This window comes from Schistocerca americana, chromosome X (genome assembly GCF_021461395.2).
Source record: "Schistocerca americana isolate TAMUIC-IGC-003095 chromosome X, iqSchAmer2.1, whole genome shotgun sequence".
NCBI classification, from domain to species: Eukaryota; Metazoa; Arthropoda; class Insecta; order Orthoptera; family Acrididae; genus Schistocerca; species Schistocerca americana.
Window position 1 is genome coordinate 759,691,198 of NC_060130.1, and position 23,552 is coordinate 759,714,749.

The window sequence follows — 23,552 nt, forward strand, 5'->3', positions numbered from 1 at the left end:
CTGAAGCAATCAACGAAGACAAGCTTCCCCCCCTTGCTAACTCTCCACCTCTGCCACATCTGGCTCACCCATACCGCTGGTATCACAAGGCCGACAGCGACACAGCACAGAAGTGGGGGTTGCCTTGCCAGCATCCAGACGCCTTCTGCAGGGCAAAGTAGATGCTGAAACCTGAAGGGGATCAGACAGGCGTCCCACTATGCTGCACTCCATACATTCCCCCATTTTTACCAATGGCTGATTGTCTGTAGCAGACATTTCTTCGAAACTCAATTTTTTGGTCAAAACGGGTGCGGACGTATCTATAATCCCTTCATCGATGGCTCCACCCACGTCCTCTATGTCGGCTTCACTCCTCTGAGCAGGACTTCTCTACTCAATAAAATTTGGCCCTATGATAAATGATGCCATCAATCTGCATCACACAGTCACCTTAGCAGAATGAAGTGGTACCAGTTGGCGTGCGAATGGATTTTCCATAGCCCATATTTTGTGATTCTGCATATTGAAATGTCCTTGGAGATGGAAATGGCTTCATCCATATGATGTTCCATGGCCATTCATTGTGCACATCCATATGAGCAAGAAATTCCAGAGTGAACATTTGTCTTGCTAACAGGTCAACAGGAAGCAAACCCTAAGCATGGATGCTTTTGTATGGATAGCAATGGATAATGTTTAGTAGGATTTTATACACTGTGCTCACAGGCCTGTCCAACATTCAGGCTATTTCCATGCACTGCATATTTGCACACCATCTCTTGACCCCCTTCTGCAATGCTGTTCCGCATTTTCTACATCTTCCTTCCTTTGCCATACTGCACTTCAAAAAAATCTGTTGTTTCAATTTTTGTCATCATTTTCTCCCAACCCTTAGCAGACATCAGACTAAGGCCTTTTTTCATACCCTTGAGTGTAAAGAACTTATGCAGGTCTACTGGCACAGTCTCCATTCTTGTAAAAGAGCTTTACCAACAGTAAATGATCCTTCATGGAGACAGCCATGTTAGGCATCTTGGACACAAAATGAGAAACAGCCATGTGCCACACATCTGCTGGTGTGCATATTCTGAAGCTTACAGCACCATCTATTCATCAAATTGGTGTTAATATTTTTCTTTTATTTTTTATTTTTTCCATGATGTTTCTCCCTGCTTCAACAATAAGCTGTTAAACTTTGATGTCATTCTGAGCAGTGGTTCTCTTTCTGCAGAGTTTTGGAACAGAAACTATAATTCTGGACACCCAGTACTTTTTCTTTCTGTGAATCTGTAAGTAGTAATCTTGTGCAGATCAGACATACATAAAATTAGGATGAAAAATTGATGAGACTTTTTGGAATGGTATCTGCACTGCACATCAGAGTCCAGTTAGTAAGAAAATATGTGAACCAAGTGTGTGGGCTGCATGTTGGTCATGTATTGGCCTACCTCATCAGGGGGAAGTACCTGTTGTAACAGTGCCATGACATTTAACAGTGCCGCCATGACAGTACGCGCAAACAGCGATAGAGGAGCTCCGCAACTTGGCTGAGCGCGGGAGCACCACCTAGCTACGAACGGCGCCGGCCGCATGTCACGGCACGGCAGTCGAATAAGAGATACTGAGTTGTTATCATGTAACCAGCTATTGTTTCTAAGTGAGTGTGTTTGAATATCCACGCAATTATTGGTGATTAAAGGTTATAACACTTTTTGGCTATGATGATGGGATATTTTCACTGCATTGTGGATTTGTGTGTTCGTGATGGGGCAGACATGGAACAGGTTATGCAAGCGCTCATTGAACAACAAACACAGTTGACAGCTGCTATTCAGGCGTTGTCGACGTCGCTTACTCATCGTCTGTCTTCCTCTTCTCCGCCTCCATTCCCTCCTTATGACGAGGCTGCTGAAGACTGGGAGGATTATGAGAAGCATTTGCGACAACACTTCTTGGCTTTCGGCTTTGTCGACACTCCTATGTGTAAGTCGTTATTTCTATCTTGGATTTCCCCACGGATCTATCAGCTGCTATCTCAGTTAGCCCCTCTGCAGGAACCTGCCTCTCTGTCCTTCCAAGAAATGTGTGACTTATTGTCTAACTATTACTGAAAAAACACCCACGTTGTTGCCGCCTACGTGGCGTTCTACCGGTGTCGTAAACAGCCCCATCAATCTTACCGGGCTTGGGCGGCGGAACTACACGGTCTGAGTAGGAAATGTCAGTTTGTCATGGACACTCATCATGAGTCTTATGCTGATTCAATGGTTAGGGATGCTATTCTACGGCTTGCTCCTGATAAAGAAGCTCGGCAACGTGCCCTACAACTGCCAAACCCGTCATTGTCAGAATAGACGCGTGTTGTGATGTAGGCGCCGTACAGTCAACTTTTGACATGGACAATTTGCCTGTTTCACAGGAGAACGAAGATGTGGCGGCGGTTCACCCGTGTAAACAACGTCGCGTTGGGCCGCAATGCTTGCAGCAACAACAGCAACCACAGAAGCAGGTTCGTTCCGCACTTCCTTCTTGTGCACATTGTTTCGTACAGCATGACAGGGCCGCGTGTCCAAAACGTTGGGCCACGTGTAATTCATGTAGGAAAAAAGGCCACATTGCTTCTGTGTGTCAGTCCCCTAAAGTTCCTGTCAACGAGGACGAGGCATCGGACATGGATGTTAACTGTGTGCTTTCTCAAACACCTAAGTTGTTTGTTACTGTTCGTGTTCTGGATAAAGCCCATCGGCGTCACTTCCGGATAAGGCAGCTCACCGCCTGCAACATTGGGCCTTATACATGTCTCGTTTTCACTATGAGATTCACTATCGCCCCATGGCCCAGCACGCCAACGCTGATGCATTGTCGCGATTGCCGATGGGCCCTGACCCGGTTTTCGATCGTGATGAACTACTCTGTTTCCACATTGATGAGGAAGAACGTCGTGCGGTTGAGGGTTTTCCACTTACAGGTTCGCAGGTTGCGTTGGCTACTGCGCGGGACCCGGTCCTGTGTCAGGTGATCGGTTTTGTTCAACGGGGTTGGCCGGACAGGACCCAGGGCTGGGCATCGGATCCCCTTCGCAACTACCATGCCTTGCGCCTTCGTCTGTCTGTTCGTGATGCTGTTGTTCTTCTGGCCATGGATGGCGCATCTCCACGGGCCATGGTGCCAGCCTCTCTTCGCAAAGATGTTCTCAAACTGTTGCATGAAGGCCATTGGGGTATTTCTCAGACTAAGTCCCTGGCCCGCAGGCACGTTTATTGGCCCGGTATTGATTCGGACATCGCCCACATGGTTGCTGCGTGTGGTCAGTGTGCTCAACAACTGGCTGCACCTTGCACAATGCCCTCTCCATGGCCTGATCTGGCGCAGCCATGGGAACGGGTGCATGCTGACTTTGCCGGCCCCTTCCTCGGTACTTATTGGCTACTGTTGATTGACGCCTTCTCGAAGTTTCCGTTTGTTGTTCGATGACCGTTGCCCACCACTGTGGCAATGATGCTGGCTTTGTCCAAAATCTTTGCGCTAGAAGGTCTTCCATCCACGATCGTCACAGACATTGGCCCTCAGTTCTCTTCACAGGCCTTCTGTGACTTTTGTACTGGACAAGGGATTCATCATGTTACAGCACCGCCCTTCCATCTGCAATCGAATGGGGAGGTCGAGTGCCTTGTCCGCACTTTCAAAAGCCAGATGAAAAAATTCCTTAGTGATTTTTCCACAGATGACGCTCTGCTGCAATTTCTAAGTTCTTATCACTTCACGCCTCTGGGTGATCGCAGCCCTGCTGAACTCTTGCATGGCCGCCAACCGCGCACTCTACTGCACCTGCTTCACCCTGTCAGGCCTTGTGCTGTGTCCCCTAGTGCAGGAAAATACTCGGTGGGCACCGACGTGTGGGCATGAGGGTATGGATCTCACCCTAAATGGATTCCAGGGGTGGTCAAGGCTCTTCACGGCCGCCGGCTTTGTGAAATATGTATGGACGATGGCATGGTTGTTCGCCATTATGACCAGATGCGCCCACGAGTGGTGGCCACGCTGGTGCCACCGCCCCTTCCTTTGCCTCCACCAGCCCGAGAAGCCAGTCCTGTTGCTGCTGCCGATCTACCATATGTGTTGATGCAGCCGCCGTTGCCACCATTCCCGAGTACGCTGGAACCGGCCCCAGTCACGACGCCACCTTCTCCGGGACCCATCTTGCTGGAGCACACCCCCAGGTCCATGACACCTATGGATGCTGCTCCTGAGTTTTCACCTGTCATCTCATCCAGGAGGCACGTTCCACACGTGAGCTTCCGTCCTGGACATTTTTGACCATACTCTTGTGTCTGTCCGTGGGATCTTCTCGGGGCCTCACAAGAGGCCATGGATGTCTCCGCACTGTCCATGTCTCCAAGGAAGTGAGTGGTTTTTTTTCAAGGGGGGAAAAGTGTTGTGACAGTGCCACGACATTTAACAGTGCCACCATGACAGTATGCGTAAATGGCGATAGAGGTGTTCCGCAACTCGGCTGAGCGCGGGAGCGCCACCCAGCTACGAACGGTGCCGCCCGCATGTCACGGCACAGCAGCCAAATAAGAGATACTGAGTTGTTATCATGTAACCAGCTATTGTTTCTAAGTGAGTGTCTTTGAATATCCACGCAATTATTGGTGATTAAAGGTTATAACAGTACCCATTAGAGCATACTTCATTTAGTATTGCTGTGTAACATCTTTTGGTCAGCACAACTCTCTTCAGCTCAGCAGAATCACTATTTATCTTTCACTATTTGTTTGTGGTGTGAAGGATATTGACAGGTCCAAAGGCTGTTTGCACAAAATTAGGCAGTCTTGCAATCTATCATTACAAGCCTTTAAAAATGAATGGGAATGACAGAAGAGACGGATGAGAATTCTCAATATGTAGTATGCAGTCAAGTAAATGACAGATACTGCAAATGTGCTGTGAAATGAAATTATAGAAAGAATTTATAGATTTACTTCACAATGAAAAAGTTCTGTACTTCAAGCAACACTTTGTGCTAATTTTGCAGGTATGCAGAATGAAAAGAAACTGGTCATATGAATATTAAAAGTTCTGAAGTCACATGAATTATTCCATTGCAACAGATTTTGATGGAACAGAACAAAGAGTATGGAGACTTTGTATATTACTGCAAAGTGCATTGGTTCAGTTAAGGAGCATATGTGGCACAATTTTTTATTTAAAACTCACTGCTGTTCAATTTATGAAGGAAAAAGAATTGTAGGACTGAAAAATGGAACATCTGGAACAGATTGCAGATCTCACATTTTAAGTGGACTTAAGTGCACACTGCCCACAGTAATAAATTTCAAGATGCAACTAATTTTTGATTTGGTATGGATGCATTTAAAAAGGAAATCATGTTAGAGAAGGGACACCTCCTGACAAACACATTCCAGTTCCCTAACCTAACTGCTATTAACAAAAACATAAGGTCTGAAGAATTCAGTATGTCCTTGAAAGAATTACAAGGATACATTCCTAAAATTTTTGAGTACATTGTCAATCTTACATATTTTTCTGAGACCATTTGCTGTTTCAGTTGAACATGTCTCTGTACATGTGCAGATGTAACTGATTGACCTGGAAAGTAATTCCCATTTTAATGACAAATCCTTTTATGTCAAAACTGTCCAGGATGTCTACATTGCATTCCTCAGGTAGAGTTTGCATATCTCCATCACGAGGTTGCAAAAGTGCTACAATATTTTGATTGATATATGTGTATAAAAGACCTTTTTTCAATAGTGGAAACTAAATAAGTCACAACTGCATGGCAGTTTGAGTGCAAAAATTTGTGAAACTGCTTGCATCAGTCCGTAGTCCAACAGTTTGTACCAGATGAAAGCTATTTTATAACTTAAATGTTCCAAAAATGTTAAATAATACTGAAAATTTGTTTTGTCCCTTATCTAAATTGTTGAGAAATGTGAATATAAAACCCAGTAACATGCAGTGTAACTGCAGCACCACTTAAATGTGGTGCATTTGCAGTTTCCCCCTCTTCCTCCTCCGAGCACTCAGACAGCATGGCATGGCAGTGGGGACATGCACAGCAAGCCTAAGCACTATGGCATTACTGTTGGGGTTCATAAAGTGAATTCTTGGCTGCCCCTGTTCTAAATGTATTTACTGATATTAAATTGTGTGGAGATAGTTTAATTATTATGAGATGGTCTATGTATTTACTAAAATTTATTGTAATATCAGGTGTTATCAACGAATTTAACAAAAAATTTAAATCCAGAAAAGTATAATTCACCAGGTTATTAAAATAAGCTTTTAGTTTGATCTAGGGAAAGGGGATGCAAAGTGTAACAAACAGTTATTTTCTTAAATTTTGAAAACATATTTTTGAAGATGTTTTCCTTTATGTATTTTTCTTTAAGGATCCCTTAATATACATTTAAAGATCACGGACTGAGAACACCTTTGAAATTGGTGTATTTATTGAGAATATTAAGTATGAAAGTAAACTGTTGCAATGTGCCCCAGTACAAAGCAGAGAGTACAGTGATTAGTTCCTACTGAGTAACAGTGTAAAAAGCATGAGAAACTATATGCATGTTATCATTACTTGTATTATTCAATTACTTCAAAACACAAGCTAAAGTTAAGACAAAATTAATATTTAGACTCTTTGACAGTAATTTCAGGTCTTTCCACAATATTAAATGAAAATTAGAACTTTGTAGGTTGACATCAAATTTAAGGAACTCATGCTGTATTTTGGTTTTCCCCATGCAAACAACTTCTGTTAAAATCATTACTACACTTTCTTCTGACACATATGTTGTATCAGCTACATATCAGTGTGCAAATATATTTGGATTTTTGGCTTCCCTGTGGACAAATGTTACTTCTTTGTCACCATAACCAACCTTATTCATGGCCACTTTACCAATATAGTGAAGTGGGATCATGCAATTGAAACCTAGTGAAATGTAACTTTTTTGAACAGTTTATCTTCATTGTCTGAGTAATCTAAAGGCCCACACATTTTGTGTTCCTGTATTCCAGGCAAGTCAGGTTCTTGCGAATACTGACTTATCTTGTTGATTTTAGTGTTCTTTTCCTGTTTGTTTTTCTGCTGTCTTGAATGATCACCCACTTTCTTAACTGGCTTATCTGTTGCAACACAACTCATTCCCCTCTTTCCACTGTTTTAGTTGCTCATTCTTTCTTCAGCCTTAGGGAAACCCTCATCATTGTCAGCAACTCCTAGAACAGGAGTTGCAGTGTCACATGCCTGTAACAGTTTTGCACAGTACCTCACATTAAATGGTTACACTACACCCAATAGAGAAGCTTTGTATAAATCTGTAAATTTCAAAAAGTGGAAAACATTATGAATTTTTTGCAGTGTATTATGGCCATAACACTCAGAAATACAGAAATTGCTTGTGACTACAAACAATAAAGCGTATATTATGATAAAAATTTACTTCACATATCTGAAAATGCATTTCTTTCACTTCACACCAGAGATGAATTTTTATTTCTTCCAAACTATATTGTCTAAACAAACAAAGGAGATGGTAAAATTACTACAACAAATAATATTACAAAAGAGTGAGAAATGGTGATGCAGTTATTTCTGCTACTGGCTTACCATCTGAGCTGTGAAGAGAACAGATGCAAGGAGCTGCACATTTTTGTGGAATCTTGTCCCAAAGTACTGCAAAAGCAATGCAATTACATAAAAAATATAAAGATGCTGGAAAGTTTAATAAATCTACCTTATTCATGAAAGTTTACTTTATGGTATTACTTAAAGCTAATATGTAAACTTATGTTTTGTGTATGAAATGAATATGAGATATTACTGTCCTTTTGTGCTTACCTCATAAGCTGATGTACATTTAATTCTGTGGTAAAATGGAATAAAAATGTAGCAGACTGCTGGAATACTGAGTAGCATGGCAATTCCAAACAACCACAGCTGTGGGCCAAAAAGGTACACTTCTGCTGGTTGCCCCATTAATGTTATTGAGGACAGAAAGCTGTAGAAAGAAAAGAAAGAAAATCACTAGTAGCACATAGCATATCTATTAGACAAATGAGTAGTCAAAATAACATGTTTTATGTACAAGAAAGAATTTCAATGAAAAAACACTTGGGAAAAGAGCTTCTGACAAATTGGAGTTACACTTCTGTGAGGGAGGAGGCCAAGCTATTACTCATTCATTGCTGTAATAGAAACTGTATCTTATTAGAAATATACAATCTTTGTATGTTGCTGTTTGGAAGACCATTTTGAAAATCTGAATGTAAAGAATTGTATTCTGATGTTATCTACAGCTTTGACACAATTGAATCCATTTTTAAAAAACTTATTTTTCAGCATAAGGAACTATGATACAATGAGATTCTTACACAGAAATTAGAGAAAGTAAATTTTGTTAATACTAGTGCTTTTATCCTGATGTTCATATTTAACAATTCATCCACTTTCTTTGGTCATAAAATTGGCATATCTCCTGCAGTTGGAAATCATGCCAATCATTACATATCTTGCAAAATATTGATAATTTTATATTAATCACACAAACTTCAATGCAATCAATAGTTGATGAGTGTGAAAGAGAAAAAAATATTGTTAAGGATTTGATCACTCATCCAAGGAATGTAGCAAGCAGAAATACAACACATTCCACTTTAGAAATTCCAAAGATTATTCTAAATAACAACATGCTAGTCTTGCTGCAGCTGCATATGCCATTATGCAGTAGTGACACTGTTTTCCAGAATGTCATTAATGTGACACAACTGTACCGTAGAAATATATTGTGATGTTCATAGCACAGAATCAAACCTCTGGAGTCAGAAATTAGTATCAGCAAATTGTAATTGGCATTTCTTAAAAATATATGGGTAGCTGCATTCAGCAAGAAATCACTGACATATGATTATAATGTTTCTGTATAATTAACAGACATCAGAAATGATTAGGATTCACATTTGCTGTCTCATGTGCTCCATTATTTAATTGTAATTGATCAAAGAGAAAACATTTGTTGGTTTTCTTCGTTTCCTGCAGCAGAGGTAGCCAAGATTTCAGCTAATGAATCATGCTGAGCCTTGATATAGATTTCCACCACCGCCTCACCATTCTGTTTGCACTTGGAGGGGTGAGGGGGGGGGATACCACAAACATACTGCATTTAAAAGGCAGTGCAGTCACACTGCATATGACTTGGTAATAAGTTTCACATTTGTCAGCAATATACAGCAGAAAAAAAGTAAATTTTCCATATTATTTAATTCCCTTTGGTGTGTTGGAAATGTAACATAATTTTTATCTAATACAAACTGTCTACACATGGACAGATGAAAGCAATTTCACAGATTTTCACACTCAAGTTGCAAGTCAATCAGTTACATCTGCACATGCACAAGGGTGCTTTCAACTGAAATGGCAAACAGTCTCAAAAACAGCCCGAAAATAGATGTAAGACTGACAGTGTCCCCAAAACATTTAGGAAAATATCATTGTAATTCTTTCATGCTCATAATGATTTCTGAAAACCTTACCTTTCCTTTAATGGCACTGAGGTTAGAGAACTGAACTATGTTTGTCAGAATGTGTTCCCTCTATAATAAAATTTTCTTTTTAAATGCATCTGCAAAAGGTGAGAAAGAAGTTGTTTCTCATCATGCAATGTTCTACTGTGGGCAGTGTGCCCTCAAGTCAGGCTAAAATACAGTGTCTGCAATCCATTCCAGATATTCTAATTTTTGTTGCTGCACTCATTTTTCCTTCATAAAGTCAACAATAGTGAGTTTTAAATAAAAAAAATTGTTTCACATATGTCCTTGACCTAACCAATATACTTTTCACTAATATATAAAGTCTCCATACTCTCTGTTCAGTTCCATTGAAAGTCGTTGCAACACAAATGAAAGCTTCATGTTAGTGACCAGGTAGTGGAACTTTGTAGTGAACTACATAAAACCAGGGACCCTATCATCCTACATTATAATCAACAGGATTTTTCTATGTGCAAGAAGCAACATGAAAGTGTGGAATTAAACAAAACCAGCCACTGAAAAGTAGTAACCAACTCATCACCAGCAGCCTGTCCAACACTATCACTAATTAAAAGCAAAATGGATGGAAGAGCTGATAGTCTCAGTCACAATTTTTTATGGGATCAGTGCAACAAGAAACATGGCAAGACTCTGGTCAGTTTGTAAGTAATGTGTGCACAAACATAGCCTATAAAAGGGAGCCTGTCAGTCAATCGAGTACATATCCTTATGTTTTGAGAGACACTTATTTAACCCCCAAACACTGTAACTTAAAATCTGTTATGAATGATAGATTATGTATATTCCACCAAAATATTAGGAGATGTAGAGATAAAGTGGAGCTTAAGGCTCTCAATATAAGTGAAAATTGCTCCCTAGCCCAAGTGCATTTACTGTGTTTCACAGAACACCATGTAAAGTCTACCTTTCTGATGCCTCAGTTGGAGGATTATGTCCTAGCTGGTGGTTACTGTAGAGAAAATAGAGAGGAAGGTAGTGCTGCAATATAGCTCATAGTGGGCATAGCTCATAAATCACTTAAGTAGGTATTGTGAAGATTTTCATTTTGAAGACTGTGGATCTGAAATTTTTGCTGATAATATGTCAGTTATAGTAGTGACAGGCCCCTGCAAAGAGCCCCTGCAGGGAAAATTTGTGTTTCCTTGAAACAGCTTGAATCAGTTTTGTTAAAAATATATTCAAAGGCTATTTAGTCTTTCTGAGTGATTTTAATGTAAACTTCCTTACAGACAACACCAACAAAAGAGAACTAAAACATTTGTTACAAACCTTTAATCTGACTCCAGTAGCTGAATTTCCTACTTGAGTCATAGATACCAGTGTAAGTCTTATGGACAAAATCTTTATTGATGAGTTTAGTAGTAGTCACAGAACTGTATGTCAAATTCTCAATGATCTGACTGTCCATGATCAGCAGTTGCTTACTCTTAACATATGTTTGAGCATTAAATGTAAACCAGCTTTTAGGTCTTTCAGAATAATAAATGTGGACACATTAGAAAATTTCAAAAAGCTCTTGTAGCAGATGAAATGGAGACCAGTGCATAAAGAAAGAAATGTTAATATTAAATTCAACCTACTCACAGATGAATTCATGTCCCTTTTTGAAGCAATATTTCACAAAAAAACTGTAAAAATGAATCCTAAAGTTTGCAAAACGAAACCCTGGATTACAAAAGGGATACAAATTTCATGTAAGACAAAAAGAGTGTACATAAATCACAAAGATGTTCTGATGAGCCTGCTGTAAAAGAACATTACAGATCATATTGTAAAATAGTGAAAAGAGTTATAAGGTGCTCTAAAATATTACATATTAAATCTGAAATAGACAACCCAAACAATAAAATAAAAGCCATCTGGAGTGCTATTAAAAGGGAGCTGGGGAAAAAACATGATAGTGTTTCTAATGTAGAAACAAGGCATTGTGTTAGTTTGATTAAAGAAACTGATGGAGTTGCAAGTGTCCTTAATGAGCACTTTCTAACAGCCTCTGAGAAAACCAGTTGTAAGGGCTCAGTCAATGAGGCTATGGACCTCCTGAAAGAAACTGAATTGTGCAAAATAAGTCAAATGCATATAGCCCCAGTTACTGTCAGTGAGGTGAAAAGTATGATCACTCAAATGCGAACCAAAAATTCATCTGGCTTTGATAATATTTCCTCTAAGGTCCTTTAACATTCTCATAATGTGATTTGTGTAATACTTTGCCATATATTTAATGAATCTCTTCAACAAGGTATTGTCCCAGACAGAATAAAGCATGCAGATGTGAAACCATTATTCAAGACGGGATAAAACTGATGCTTCTAACTACCATCCTATTTCTCTTTTAACAAGATTCTCCAAAGTCCTTGAGAAACTTAAACACAAGAGAATTGTGAAGTACATGAACATCCAGAAGCCTCTTAGCCAGTGTCAGTTTGGATTCCAAGCAGGCAGTCTACACATGACGCTACATTTTCATTTACCAATAATGTTTTAGAAGCATTGAACAATAGATTAACTTCAGTTGGTATATTTTGTGATTTATCCAAGGCCTTCAACTGTGCAAACCATGAAATCCTCTTGTCAAAACCTATCTATTATGGTTTAAGTGGTACAATGGGAATGTGGCTTTGATCATACCTAACTGATAGAAAGCAGATGGTATTGCTTAATCATCGAGATGGCACAACAGCCTCATCTGGTTGGGGAACAGTAAGTACAGAAGTGCCACAAGGTTCTGTGCTGGGCCTCTTGCTCTTTCTTATTTTTATTAATGACATTCCAGACTGTACAAAAGCTCCTACCAAATTTACTCTTTGCAGATGATACATATCTTTTAGTTGAAAAAATGCTTGACACTGACATTGCAATGTCTGCCAAGTTTGTGTTCAATGATGTCTATAAATGGTTCATCTGCAGTTGTCTGACATTTTTTTAAATAAATAAAAAAAAGTGAGTACATTCATTTCCGTGGGTCTCAGAAAGTGTGGGAGGACATAAGTCTAAGCTGTAATGATCAATGGTCAAGATATACATCATGCATGTTCTCCTAAATTGTTAGGCCTCCACACCGAAAGTAAATTAAACTGGTTGTGCTATATTCTGGACTTGAGAAAAAGACTTAGTTCAGCAGCTTATGCTCCACATATTATAGCAGTGAGTGGAAATACTGACACTGTTAAGGTTGCTTATTTTGACTATTTTCATTCATTGTCCTCATATGGCATAATGTGTTGGGGAAATCAACTAATGGCAAATAAAGTATTTGTCACTCACAAAAGAGCAATCCAAATTCTAAGTGGAGTGAGTAGAAATCATTCATGAAGAAATCTTTTTAAAACACACAAAATATTAACAGTGACCTCACAATATTCTGTTTAGTTAAGAACCTACCCAAGCACAAAACCAACAGTGACTATCATGACTATGACACAAGATCAAAACACAACTTGCAAGTGGATGAAAGAAACTTGAGCCTAGTACAAAAAAGTGTACACTACTCAAGCAAAACGGTGTTCAATGTGCTTCCTACGGACATAAGAAATATTACTAGTGTAATGCCACAATTTAAAAGTAAATTAAAAGAATATCTTCTGGAACATTCTTTTTACTCTGTTTCTGAGTTCTTTGAAATAAACACTCCTATATTGTAAGTCAAATATGGCACATTGACTTGTAATATTTGCTGTTACCACTTTGTAACTGAACATGATGACCTTTGTCAGAATAACAATGTACTTCACTTCTAGAAAAGTTATAACTTAATATGGAAAAATTGTAATTTATTATTGTATTGTTTTATACCTCTGTTTCACTTTAGGAAGTGTCTAAGCTTGTAATTGTTAACATATGTTGTTCCTTTACACATACTGCAATTTGTATCTATTAGCACCTATAACTAGGCTACTGTTCTCATGTATAATTATGACTCATTCCATGTTTATACAATTCTCTTGTATGCTGGATCTATGGAACACAAATAAATAAATAAATAAAATAAATAGGTAATGGAATGATGTGTGCAACTTCAGAAATCTTACCATTCATATCACCAATTTCTTCACATGCTGCCTGCCTGCAAAGTCAGCACAAAGAGTTTCTTGATGTACAGAACAATGAATCTCATCTGCTTATAATTTAATTTTTTGCTCTTTTACTGCTGACAAAACTTTAAATTCTCTTTGTTTGGTATTGTAATATCGTTTCCCAGCAAACTTGCAGAACCTGTCAGTTATATGACTGCATAATATATATTGAGAATTCTCATGCCTCTCTTCTGTCGCTCCAATTAATTTTGAAAGGCTTGTGATGATAGATTGCTACACTGCCTCTTTTTGTACAAAACACCACAGGACAGAGTGTCCTTTATACCACAAACAAATAGAGAAGGGTAAACAGGAGGGACACCACAGTTCTTCTGAACTGAAGAGACAATGGTTAGCTACTGCATGTTATCAGATACAGAATTCTTCTAATTTTAACTAATGTGCTTCTGAATGGACCAAGGTCCAATTAGTATCAAAAATAGCTTGAATTACAGACAACTGAACTCCTTAGTAGTTTACCCAGAATGGACTAATCTAAGTAACACAGTCATTCGGGACATCAGGCCATACTGTATCCATCACATTCGTAATTCTACCAGTTATGGCTTGTTACTTAATTGATGGCTATTGCTGAAATAATGATCATTACTGCAGTAACTATAATACTAATCTACCTACAAAATTACTAGTTTCAAAGTGCTTATTTAGTTTCTCCCAGTTATCTCAGGTGACCTAAGGGTGACTTTTATTCTCTTCCCCCATGGGCTGCTCCAGCTGTGACTGGCAGCACCTGATGGAGCACCATGACTGCAGCAACATGGATGTATGCACTGCATCTGTCCTGGTCATGAGCTCATTGTGTTTGCTGGGTATCTTCTTAATTAGACCCAGTGCTGATTTGCAAGTCTTGCTGGGATTATTGCTGCTGTCCTGGTTGATGAGATTGTGTTTGATCCATTTTTTGATGGCCTGTCTAATGATGCTCTCCCAATATATTAATGTATGTGCTAAATTCTTGATACATTTGTATTCCATCACATGAGTCTCATACTAACAGTACTCTATAACTGCTGCTGATATTCTTGGCAGTGATGGAGCATATGGTTTGCCACAGCCTTTATACCATGCTCCAGCAAGCTATTGTGAAAAATTTTTTGCACACTAAAAAATCACCGTCTGCAGTGGCCGAGCGGTTTTAGGTGCTTCAGTCCGGAACTGCGCGACTGCTACGGTCACAGTAAAATCCTGCCTTGGGCATGGATGTGTGTGATGTTTTTAGGTTAGTTAGGTTTAAGTAGTTATAAGTTCTAAGGGACTGATCACCTTAGATGTTAAGTTCCATAGTGCTCAGAGCCATTTGAACTATTTGAACTAAAAAATCACTGAGTAAAAACCAACTTCTGCTCATCCAATAAAACACAGGCATTACTGGGTAGTATGAGCTGTGATCCCAGTTTATGGAAGGCTTTGTTGTACTAGATTCTATGTGAATGTGGCAAAATATATATTGAGCAAACAGTGCAAAACATCAAAGATTGCTCCAGTGAACACCAGCAGCACACTTGACTGATGTATTCTAAAAGGTCAACAGTTTCAGTGCACTGTTTGTCAGAATTCACATGATAGAATACAAATGCACAAGGATTTTAGCACAAATATCAAAGTATTAGAACAGCATCATCAGGGAGGACTCTGACATACACACTGCAACTGTTGCTATAATCTCAGCAAAGCTTGGAAACCGGTTCTAGTTCTAATAAAGAAGACACTGATCAAACACAATGAGTTGGCTGTCAAGACAGATGGAGTGCCTACATTGAAGCTGATACAGCTGGTGTGCCCAACCACCAGGCAATGCTGGCCACAGGGGGGTACTTTGGGCTGGATGCATGCATTGATTCAGTTGGGAAGGTTGTCATAAAGCTGCTGATCCTCTTCTGAGGCAAACCAGCTCACAACTGTTGTAACTTGGCCTTGATGTTGTTTTTGTTGTGGTCTTCAGTCCTGAGACTGGTTTGCTGCAGCTCCCCATGCTACTCTATCCTGTGCAAGCTTCTTCATCTCCCAGTACCTACTGCAGCCTACATCCTTCTGAATCTGCTTAGTGTATTCATCTCTTGGTCTCCTTCTACGATTTTTACCCTCCACGCTGCCCTCCATTACTAAATTGGTGATTCCTTGATGCCTCAGAACATGTCCTACCAACCGATCCCTTCTTCTAGTCAAGTTGCGCCACAAACTCCTCTTCTCCCCAATTCTATTCAATACCTCCTCATTAGTTATGTGATCTACCCATCTAATCTTCAGCATTCTTCTGTAGCACCACATTTTGAAAGCTTCTATTCTCTTCTTGTCTAAACTATTTATCATCCATGTTTCTCTTCCATACATGGCCACACTCCATACAAATACTTTCAGAAACGACTTCCTGACACTTAAATCAATACTCGATGTTAACAAATTTCTCTTCTTCATAAATGCTTTCCCCTCCATTGCCAGTCTACATTTTATATCCTCTCTACTTCGACCATCATCAGTTATTTTGCTCCCCAAATAGCAAAACTCCTTTACTACTTTAAGTGTCTCATTTCCTAATCTAATTCCCTCAGCAACACCCGACTTAATTCGACTACATTCCATTATCCTCATTTTGCTTCTGTTGATGTTCATCTTATACCCTCCTTTCAAGACACTGTCCATTCCATTCAACTGCTCTTCCAAGTCCTTTGCTGTCTCTGACAGAATTACAATGTCATCGGCAAACCTCAAAGTTTTTATTTCTTCTCTATGGATTTTAATGCCTACTCCAAACTTTTCTTTTGTTTCCTTTACTGCTTGCTCAATATACAGATTGAATAGCATCGGGGAGAGGCTACAACCCTGTCTCACTCCCTTCTCAACCACTGCTTCCCTTTCATGTCCCTTGACCCTTACAACTGCCATCTGCTTTCTGAACAAATTGTAAATAGCCTTTCGTTCCCTGTATTTTACCCCTGCCACCTTCAGAATTTGAAAGAGAGAATTCCAGTCAACATTGTCAACAGCTTTCTCTAAGTCTACAAATGCTAGAAATGTAGGTTTGCCTTTCCTGAATCTTTCTTCTAAGATAAGTCATAGGGTCAGTATTGCCTCACATGTTCCAACATTTCTACGGAATCCAAACTGATCTTCCCCAAGGTCAGATTCTACCAGTTTTTCGATTCGTCTGTAAAGAATTCACGTTAGTATTTTGCAGCTGTGGCTTATTAAACTGATTGTTCGGTAATTTTCACATCTGTCAGCACCTGCTTTCTTTGGGATTGGAATTATTATATTATTCTTGAAGTCTGAGGGTATTTCGCTTGTCTCATACATCTTGCTCACCAGATGGTAGAGTTTTGTCAGGGCTGGCTCTCCCAAGGCTATCAGTAGTTCTAATGGAATGTTGTCTACTCCCGGGGCCTTGTTTTGACTTAGGTCTTTCAGTGCTCTGTCAAACACTTTACGCAGTATCATATCTCCCATTTCATCTTCATCTACATCCTCTTCCATTTCCATAATATTGTCCTCAAGAACATCGCCCTTGTATAGACCCTCTATATACTCCTTCCACCTTTCTGCTTTCCCTTCTTTTCTTAGAACTGGGTTTCCATCTGAGCTCTTGATATTCATACAAGTGGTTCTCTTTTCCCCAAAGGTCTGTTTAATTTTCCTGTAGGCAGTATCTATCTTACCCCTAGTGAGATAAGTCTCTACATTGTTACATTTGTCCTCTAGCCATCCCTGCTTATCCATTTTGCACTTCCTGTCAATCTCATTTTTGAGACTTTTGTATTCCTTTTTGCCTGCTTCACTTGCTGCATTTTTGTATTTTCTCCTTTCATCAATTAAATTCAGTATCTCTTCTGTTACCCAAGGATTTCTACTAGCCCTCGTCTTTTTACCTACTTAATCCTCTGCTGCCTTTACTATTTCATTCCTCAAAGCTACCCATTCTTCTTCTACTGTATTTCTTTCCCCCAGTGCTGTCAATTGTTCCCTTATGCTCTCCCTGGAACTCTGTACAACCTCTGGTTTAGTCAGTTTATCCAGGTCCCATCTCCTTAAATTCCCACCTTTTTGCAGTTTCTTCAGTTTTAATCTACAGTTCATAACCAATAGATTGTGGTCAGAGTCCACATCTGCCCCTGGAAATGTCTTACAATTTAAAACCTGGTTCCTAAATCTCTGTCTTACCATTATGTAATCTATCTGAAACCTTTTAGTATCTTCAGGGTTCTTCCATGTATACAACCTTCCCTCATGATTCTTGAACCAAGTGTTAGCTATGATTAAGTTCTGTTCTGTGCAAAATTCTACCAGGCGGCTTCCTCTTTCATTTCTTAGCCCTAATCCATATTCACCAACTACGTTTCCTTCTCTTGCTTTTCCTACTGTTGAATTCCAGTCACTCATGACTATTAAATTTTTGTCTCCCTTCAGTACCTGAATAATTTCTTTAATCTCATCATACATTTCATCAATTTCTTCATCATCTGCAGAGCTAGTTGGCATATAAACTTGTACTACTGTAGTAGGCGTGGGCTTCGTATCTATCTTGGCCACAATAATGCATTCACCATGCTGTTTGTAGTAGCTTACCCACACTCCTATTTTTTTATTCATTATTAAACCTACTCCTGGATTACCCCTATTTGATTTTGTATTTATAACCCTGTATTCACCTGACCAAAAGTCTTGTTCCTCCTGCCACCAAACTTCACTAATTCCCACTGTATCTAACTTTAACCTATCCATTTCCCTTATTAAATTTTCTAACCTACCTGCCCGATTAAGGGATCTGACATTTCACGCTCCGATCCGTAGAACGCCAGTTTTCTTTCTCCTAATAACGATGTCCTCCTGGGTAGTCCCTGCCCGGAGATCCGAATGGGGGACTATTTTACCTCTGGAATATTTTACCCAAGAGGATGCCATCATCATTTAACCATACAGTAAAGCTGCATGCCCTCGGGAAAAATTAGAGCTATAGTTTCCCCTTCGTTTCAGCTGTTCGCAGTACCACAACAGCAAGGCCGTTTTGGTTAGTGTTACAAGGCCAGATCAGTCAATCATCCAGGCTGTTGCCCCTGCAACTACTGGAAAGGCTGCTGCCCCTCTTCAGGAACCACACGTTTGTCTGGCCTCTCAACAGATACCCCTCCGTTGTGGTTGCACCTACGGTACGGCTATCTGTGTCGTTGAGGCACGCAAGCCTCCCCGCCTACGGCAAGGTCCATGGTTCATGGGGTGGTTGGCCTTGATATCCTGGCTATTGGCATTGGTATGCTGTTGATGACCAAAGCTGCTCCCACATATATTCCAAAAACTTGTAAAACATGCCGTCATTTTTATTTCTGGTTTGTGAAATCATTTTAAAATCATTCATGAGAGATGTCAACAATTTTTCTATTAACTTACCAGTCGGTATTGCGTTACTTCAGTGTTGTAGCATAACATCCATAATTTTGAAAAGTATATAATTTATTTTGTTACTTTAATAAATATCTTTTACTTTGATAATAACTGCAAAGATTGTCTATTTGTAATAAACATTGAAGATTTTGGAATTATGCCAAATCTTAAAAATGGAAGTTCATATATTTTTATTTTGACTCACAGAATGTTCTGCTTCCAGAACAAAGCATAATAGATGTACAATGTACTTTTGGTGTCATAGGTGTCACTAATATTTGGACCTTGATCTGTAACTGTTCAAGGATTTTTGCTATGACTGAGTTTTTGTCAGGCAGCCTGCAACTTTAATTGTTTTGGAAAATGTTTGTGAGGTGCCTACTGAATTTTCAAAGAACTGCAAATGAAAGAGGATGTGTGAAAAGTAAGTGCAATACTTCAGTCATTCTTGTACAAGGACTTGCGACCTATTTTTTTTTTTTTTTTTTTAATAAGGCTATGCAGACATCACAACTCCTGGATACTGAAGCCAACTAAAAGTTAAGTAAAAATATTGAAACCATTATGAAGTATTCTCTTGACTACTTACTACAATGACAGCTGTAGCAGTGATAGACAATAAATAGGCAATAGATATAGACTAAAATACTTTGACACTGTTTTAAGGGGTAATTTATAATGTCCACGACATATCACTGTTCCATCAGACATCCTCAGTAGCTACCAGCCATCATGACATGAAGTCATCTCTGACAGCTCCCCACACCATGATGCCAGGAGTAACATCAATGGGCCTCTACAAAATGTTGGAAAAATGGGACCTTTTTTCAGATTGCCACCATACATAGTGACGATGATCACCTGCAGTTATGCAGTACTGGAATACAGCGTTGAATACAATGTGATGCCATTCGTGAGCAGTCTGTGTTTCCCACTCATGACAACATAACAAATGCAGCTGTTTGTGTTGTAGTGTTACGGCAGCACATGCATAAGACTGTACTTTCCTAGTTCAATGGCTGCTAGGCTCCAACGAGTGATTCAGGAAGACACAGAATGTTACAGGGAGTCTATTACTTGTTCTTGGGTGGCAGGTGAAGAAGTGAAGGAGTTGTGACATGTTGATGCATAATGCACTCTGGTGGCTGTACTACCCGTCAGAGAGAACTGCAACTCTAATAATTTATTTATCCATCAATGATCTGTACATTGAGATTCAACCATGTCTTCTAGGTGCTTCATTTTTTCTTGTCAGGCAGTGTACATTTATTTTCACGTGATAATCGAAAGTCCTGGTAGAATATGAACAATTTTGGAGTAAAGTTAACAACTCACTGAACAGTTAGAGGTGTTGAGTTCTGAACAGGCACACAAATCAAAATTTTACTAGATTTTGGATGAGTTGTTTTTGGACTTACGGCTATATAACTTGTGCGCATCTATGTGTGTGTGTGTGTGTGTGTGTGTGTGTGTCATCAACATAAACTTACATGTAACCACACTCAAATATCAAAAACAGTTGTGATTTGGCCCTGCTTAAAATGCTTGAATATGAAGATACGGTGCTGTTGCTGATAATTTTCATTTATGAGATATTTTGGTTTAATAAGCACATTGAGGAATTCTGAAATTGCTGTCTTTTGCAGGATTAATATCTGTACTTGAAAATTAATAGAAGTTTCTGGGGAAAAAGTGAAATTTGTAATACATCAAGAACAGGAAATCAGAGACAGGAATACTGGCATGTTTTTCAAAAAAAATGGTTCAAATGGCTCTGAGCACTATGGGACTCAACTGCTGAGGTTATTAGTCCCCTAGAACTTAGAACTAGTTAAACCTAACTAACCTAAGGACATCACAAACATCCATGCCCGAGGCAGGATTCGAACCTGCGACCGTAGCGGTCTTGCGGTTCCAGACTGCAGCGCCTTTACCCGCACGGCCACTTCGGCCGGCTCATGTTTTTCAAGTTGGGTGTTTTATTAGAACCAAAATGAAATATGGTACTATAACACGAAAGAATTTTGCATCTGTCAAGTACGTTATTCTGCTGGAATTTAGTGGCATGCTGGTGTTGGAGGTTTTGCCTTTTAAACAAAAGTTTTGAACTGTGAGTTCTATCATGAACCCATTCCCTTTGAATCAACCATTTAGTGGACCCATAGCTCTATTTACAAATTACTGTAGTTAATTTGGATTATTTCATGCAGAAAGAATGCTAGTCGCATGTGTAAGCATGGTATCTACTTGTGACTCATTCAGATATAGGCCATTTGTGTACTGGCAGTGAAGAAATGGCCTAAGATTGCATAATTGAGGTTCATTGGCTTTTTACACTTTCCATATCTGAGAAATATCTTATCAGAGTGTTCCTAACCATCAGGAAATAATACAAATATCTGGAAAGTAACAGTTTTGTTTTTTACAAGATGTTAGGTGTTGAGATCATAACATTCAATACAACAGCAATATGAATAGTCAGTGAGACTCTTGAATCATATGCTGTGCAAAAATTTTTGCATAGTATGCCATTCAATATGATCAGTGGATAAACTACTACCATTTTTATGGAAGGAAAGATGTGATCTAAGAATAAATTGCTAAAAAAATGAAACCAGCAAACATCAGTAATTTCTAATAGACTACTGGCCATTAAAATTGCTACACTACAAAGATGATATGCTCCAGACATGAAATTTAACTGACAGGAAGAAGATGCTGTGATATGCAAATGATTAGCTTTTCAAGGCATTCACACAAGGTTGGCGGCAGTGGCGACACCTACAATGTGCTGACATGAGGAAAGTTTCCAATCGATTTCTCATACACAAACAGCAGTTGACCGGCATTGCCTGGTGAAATGTTGTTGTGATGCCTCCTGCAAGGAGGAAAAATGCGTACCATCACGTTTCTGACTTTGATAAAGGTCGGATTGTAGCCTACTGCAATTGCGGTTTATCTTATCGCAACATTGCTGCTCGCGTTGGGCGAGATCCAATGACTGTTGGCAGAATATGGAATCAGTGGGTTCAGGAGGGTAATATGGAATGCCGTGCTGGATCCCAGCAGCCTTATATCACTAGCAATCGAGATGACAGGCATTACAGGAGTGCCTGCGATGGTGTACTCAACGACCAACCTGGGTGCACGAATGGCAAAACGTCATTTTTTCTGATGAATCCAGGTTCTGTTTACATCATGATGGTCGCATCCTTGTTTGGTGACATCGCGGTGAACGCACATTGGAAGCGTGTATTCGTCATCGCCATACTGGCATATCACTCGGCGTGATGGTATGGGGTGCCATTGGTTACACATTTCGGTCACCTCTTGTTCGCATTGACGTCACTTTGAACAGTGGATGTTACATTTCAGATGTTTTACTACCCGTGGCTCTACCCTTCATTCGATCCCTGCAAATCCCTAAATTTCAGCAGGATAATGCATGACCGCATGTTGCAGGTCCCGTACGGGCCTTTCTGGATACAGAAAATGTTCGACTGCTGTCCTGGCCATCACATTCTCCAGATCTCTCACCAATTGAAAACGTCTGGTCAATGGTGGCTGAACAACTGCCTCATCACAATATGCCAGTCACTACTCTTGATGAACTGTGGTATCGTGTTGAAGCTGCATGGGTAGCTGTACCTGTACACGCCATCCAAGCTCTGTTTGACTCAATGCCCAGGCATATCAGGGCTGTTATTATGACCAGAGGTGGTTGTTCTGGGTACTGACTTCTCAGGATCTATGCACCCAAATTGTGTGAAAATGTAATCACATGTCAGTTCTAGTATAATATATTTGTCCAATTAATACCCTTTAATCATCTACATTTCTTCTTGGTGTAGCAATTTTAATGGCCAGTAGTGTATGTTGTCAACTGTTAATAAATATCTGCTAAAGTAAGAAATGATCATGGGTCTTCCTATACACATCTTTCTGCATGAGAAATATATTGTGAAATTTCTGTCTTGCTCATGTCTTATTTGTGTTGTTGCTTTACTAAGTAAACAGTAAATTATCTTAGTATAGGATCAGTAATATCAATGTCACACATCTGTATATGTATCAATACTATTTTATGATTCAAAATATCAAAATCTTTATTCAAGTACATGTAGGAAAATCCCAATGGCATCCTATATTGTTTGTTACATGTCTATTGGGCACTTTGCTGAAAATTACAGATGACACTTGTTATAGACTTATCTATATTAATTTCGTGCTAAGTGTAAATGAAAACTTTCTTTTTGTCTACAAATTTCATTAAATTCTTATACATTATATTTCATAGGATTGAAGCAAACCAAATTCCTTTCCATAGTTGATTTCCCAACAAGAACTGAAAATCATAGTACAACAACCTAATTTTATAGACCTTTAATGTGTTAAATGTAAAAAGATCAGAAAAATACTTTGATCATGGTATTCAGAGAATATGTATGGAAATCACACAAGGAAGAAATTTACAGACTAGATGGTGTATGTGAAAAAGTTAATTTTGTGTAAAATGTGTTC

The 23,552-nt window shown here is 39.3% G+C and overlaps 1 protein-coding gene across 3 annotated transcripts in view; it reads right to left on the bottom strand.

Moving 5' to 3' along the window:
• The window catches only part of LOC124555441 (sodium-coupled monocarboxylate transporter 1-like), a 370,650-nt gene that overhangs the window by 72,835 nt on the left and 274,263 nt on the right, over positions 1-23,552 (bottom strand). For all 3 annotated transcript variants that reach the window (XM_047129349.1, XM_047129351.1, XM_047129350.1), the window contains exons 3-4: positions 7,856-8,015; positions 7,625-7,690 (exon numbers count right to left, since the gene is read on the bottom strand). In XM_047129349.1, the coding sequence (XP_046985305.1) occupies positions 7,625-7,690; positions 7,856-8,015 (226 nt within the window). The remainder of the gene's footprint in view (positions 1-7,624; positions 7,691-7,855; positions 8,016-23,552) is intronic.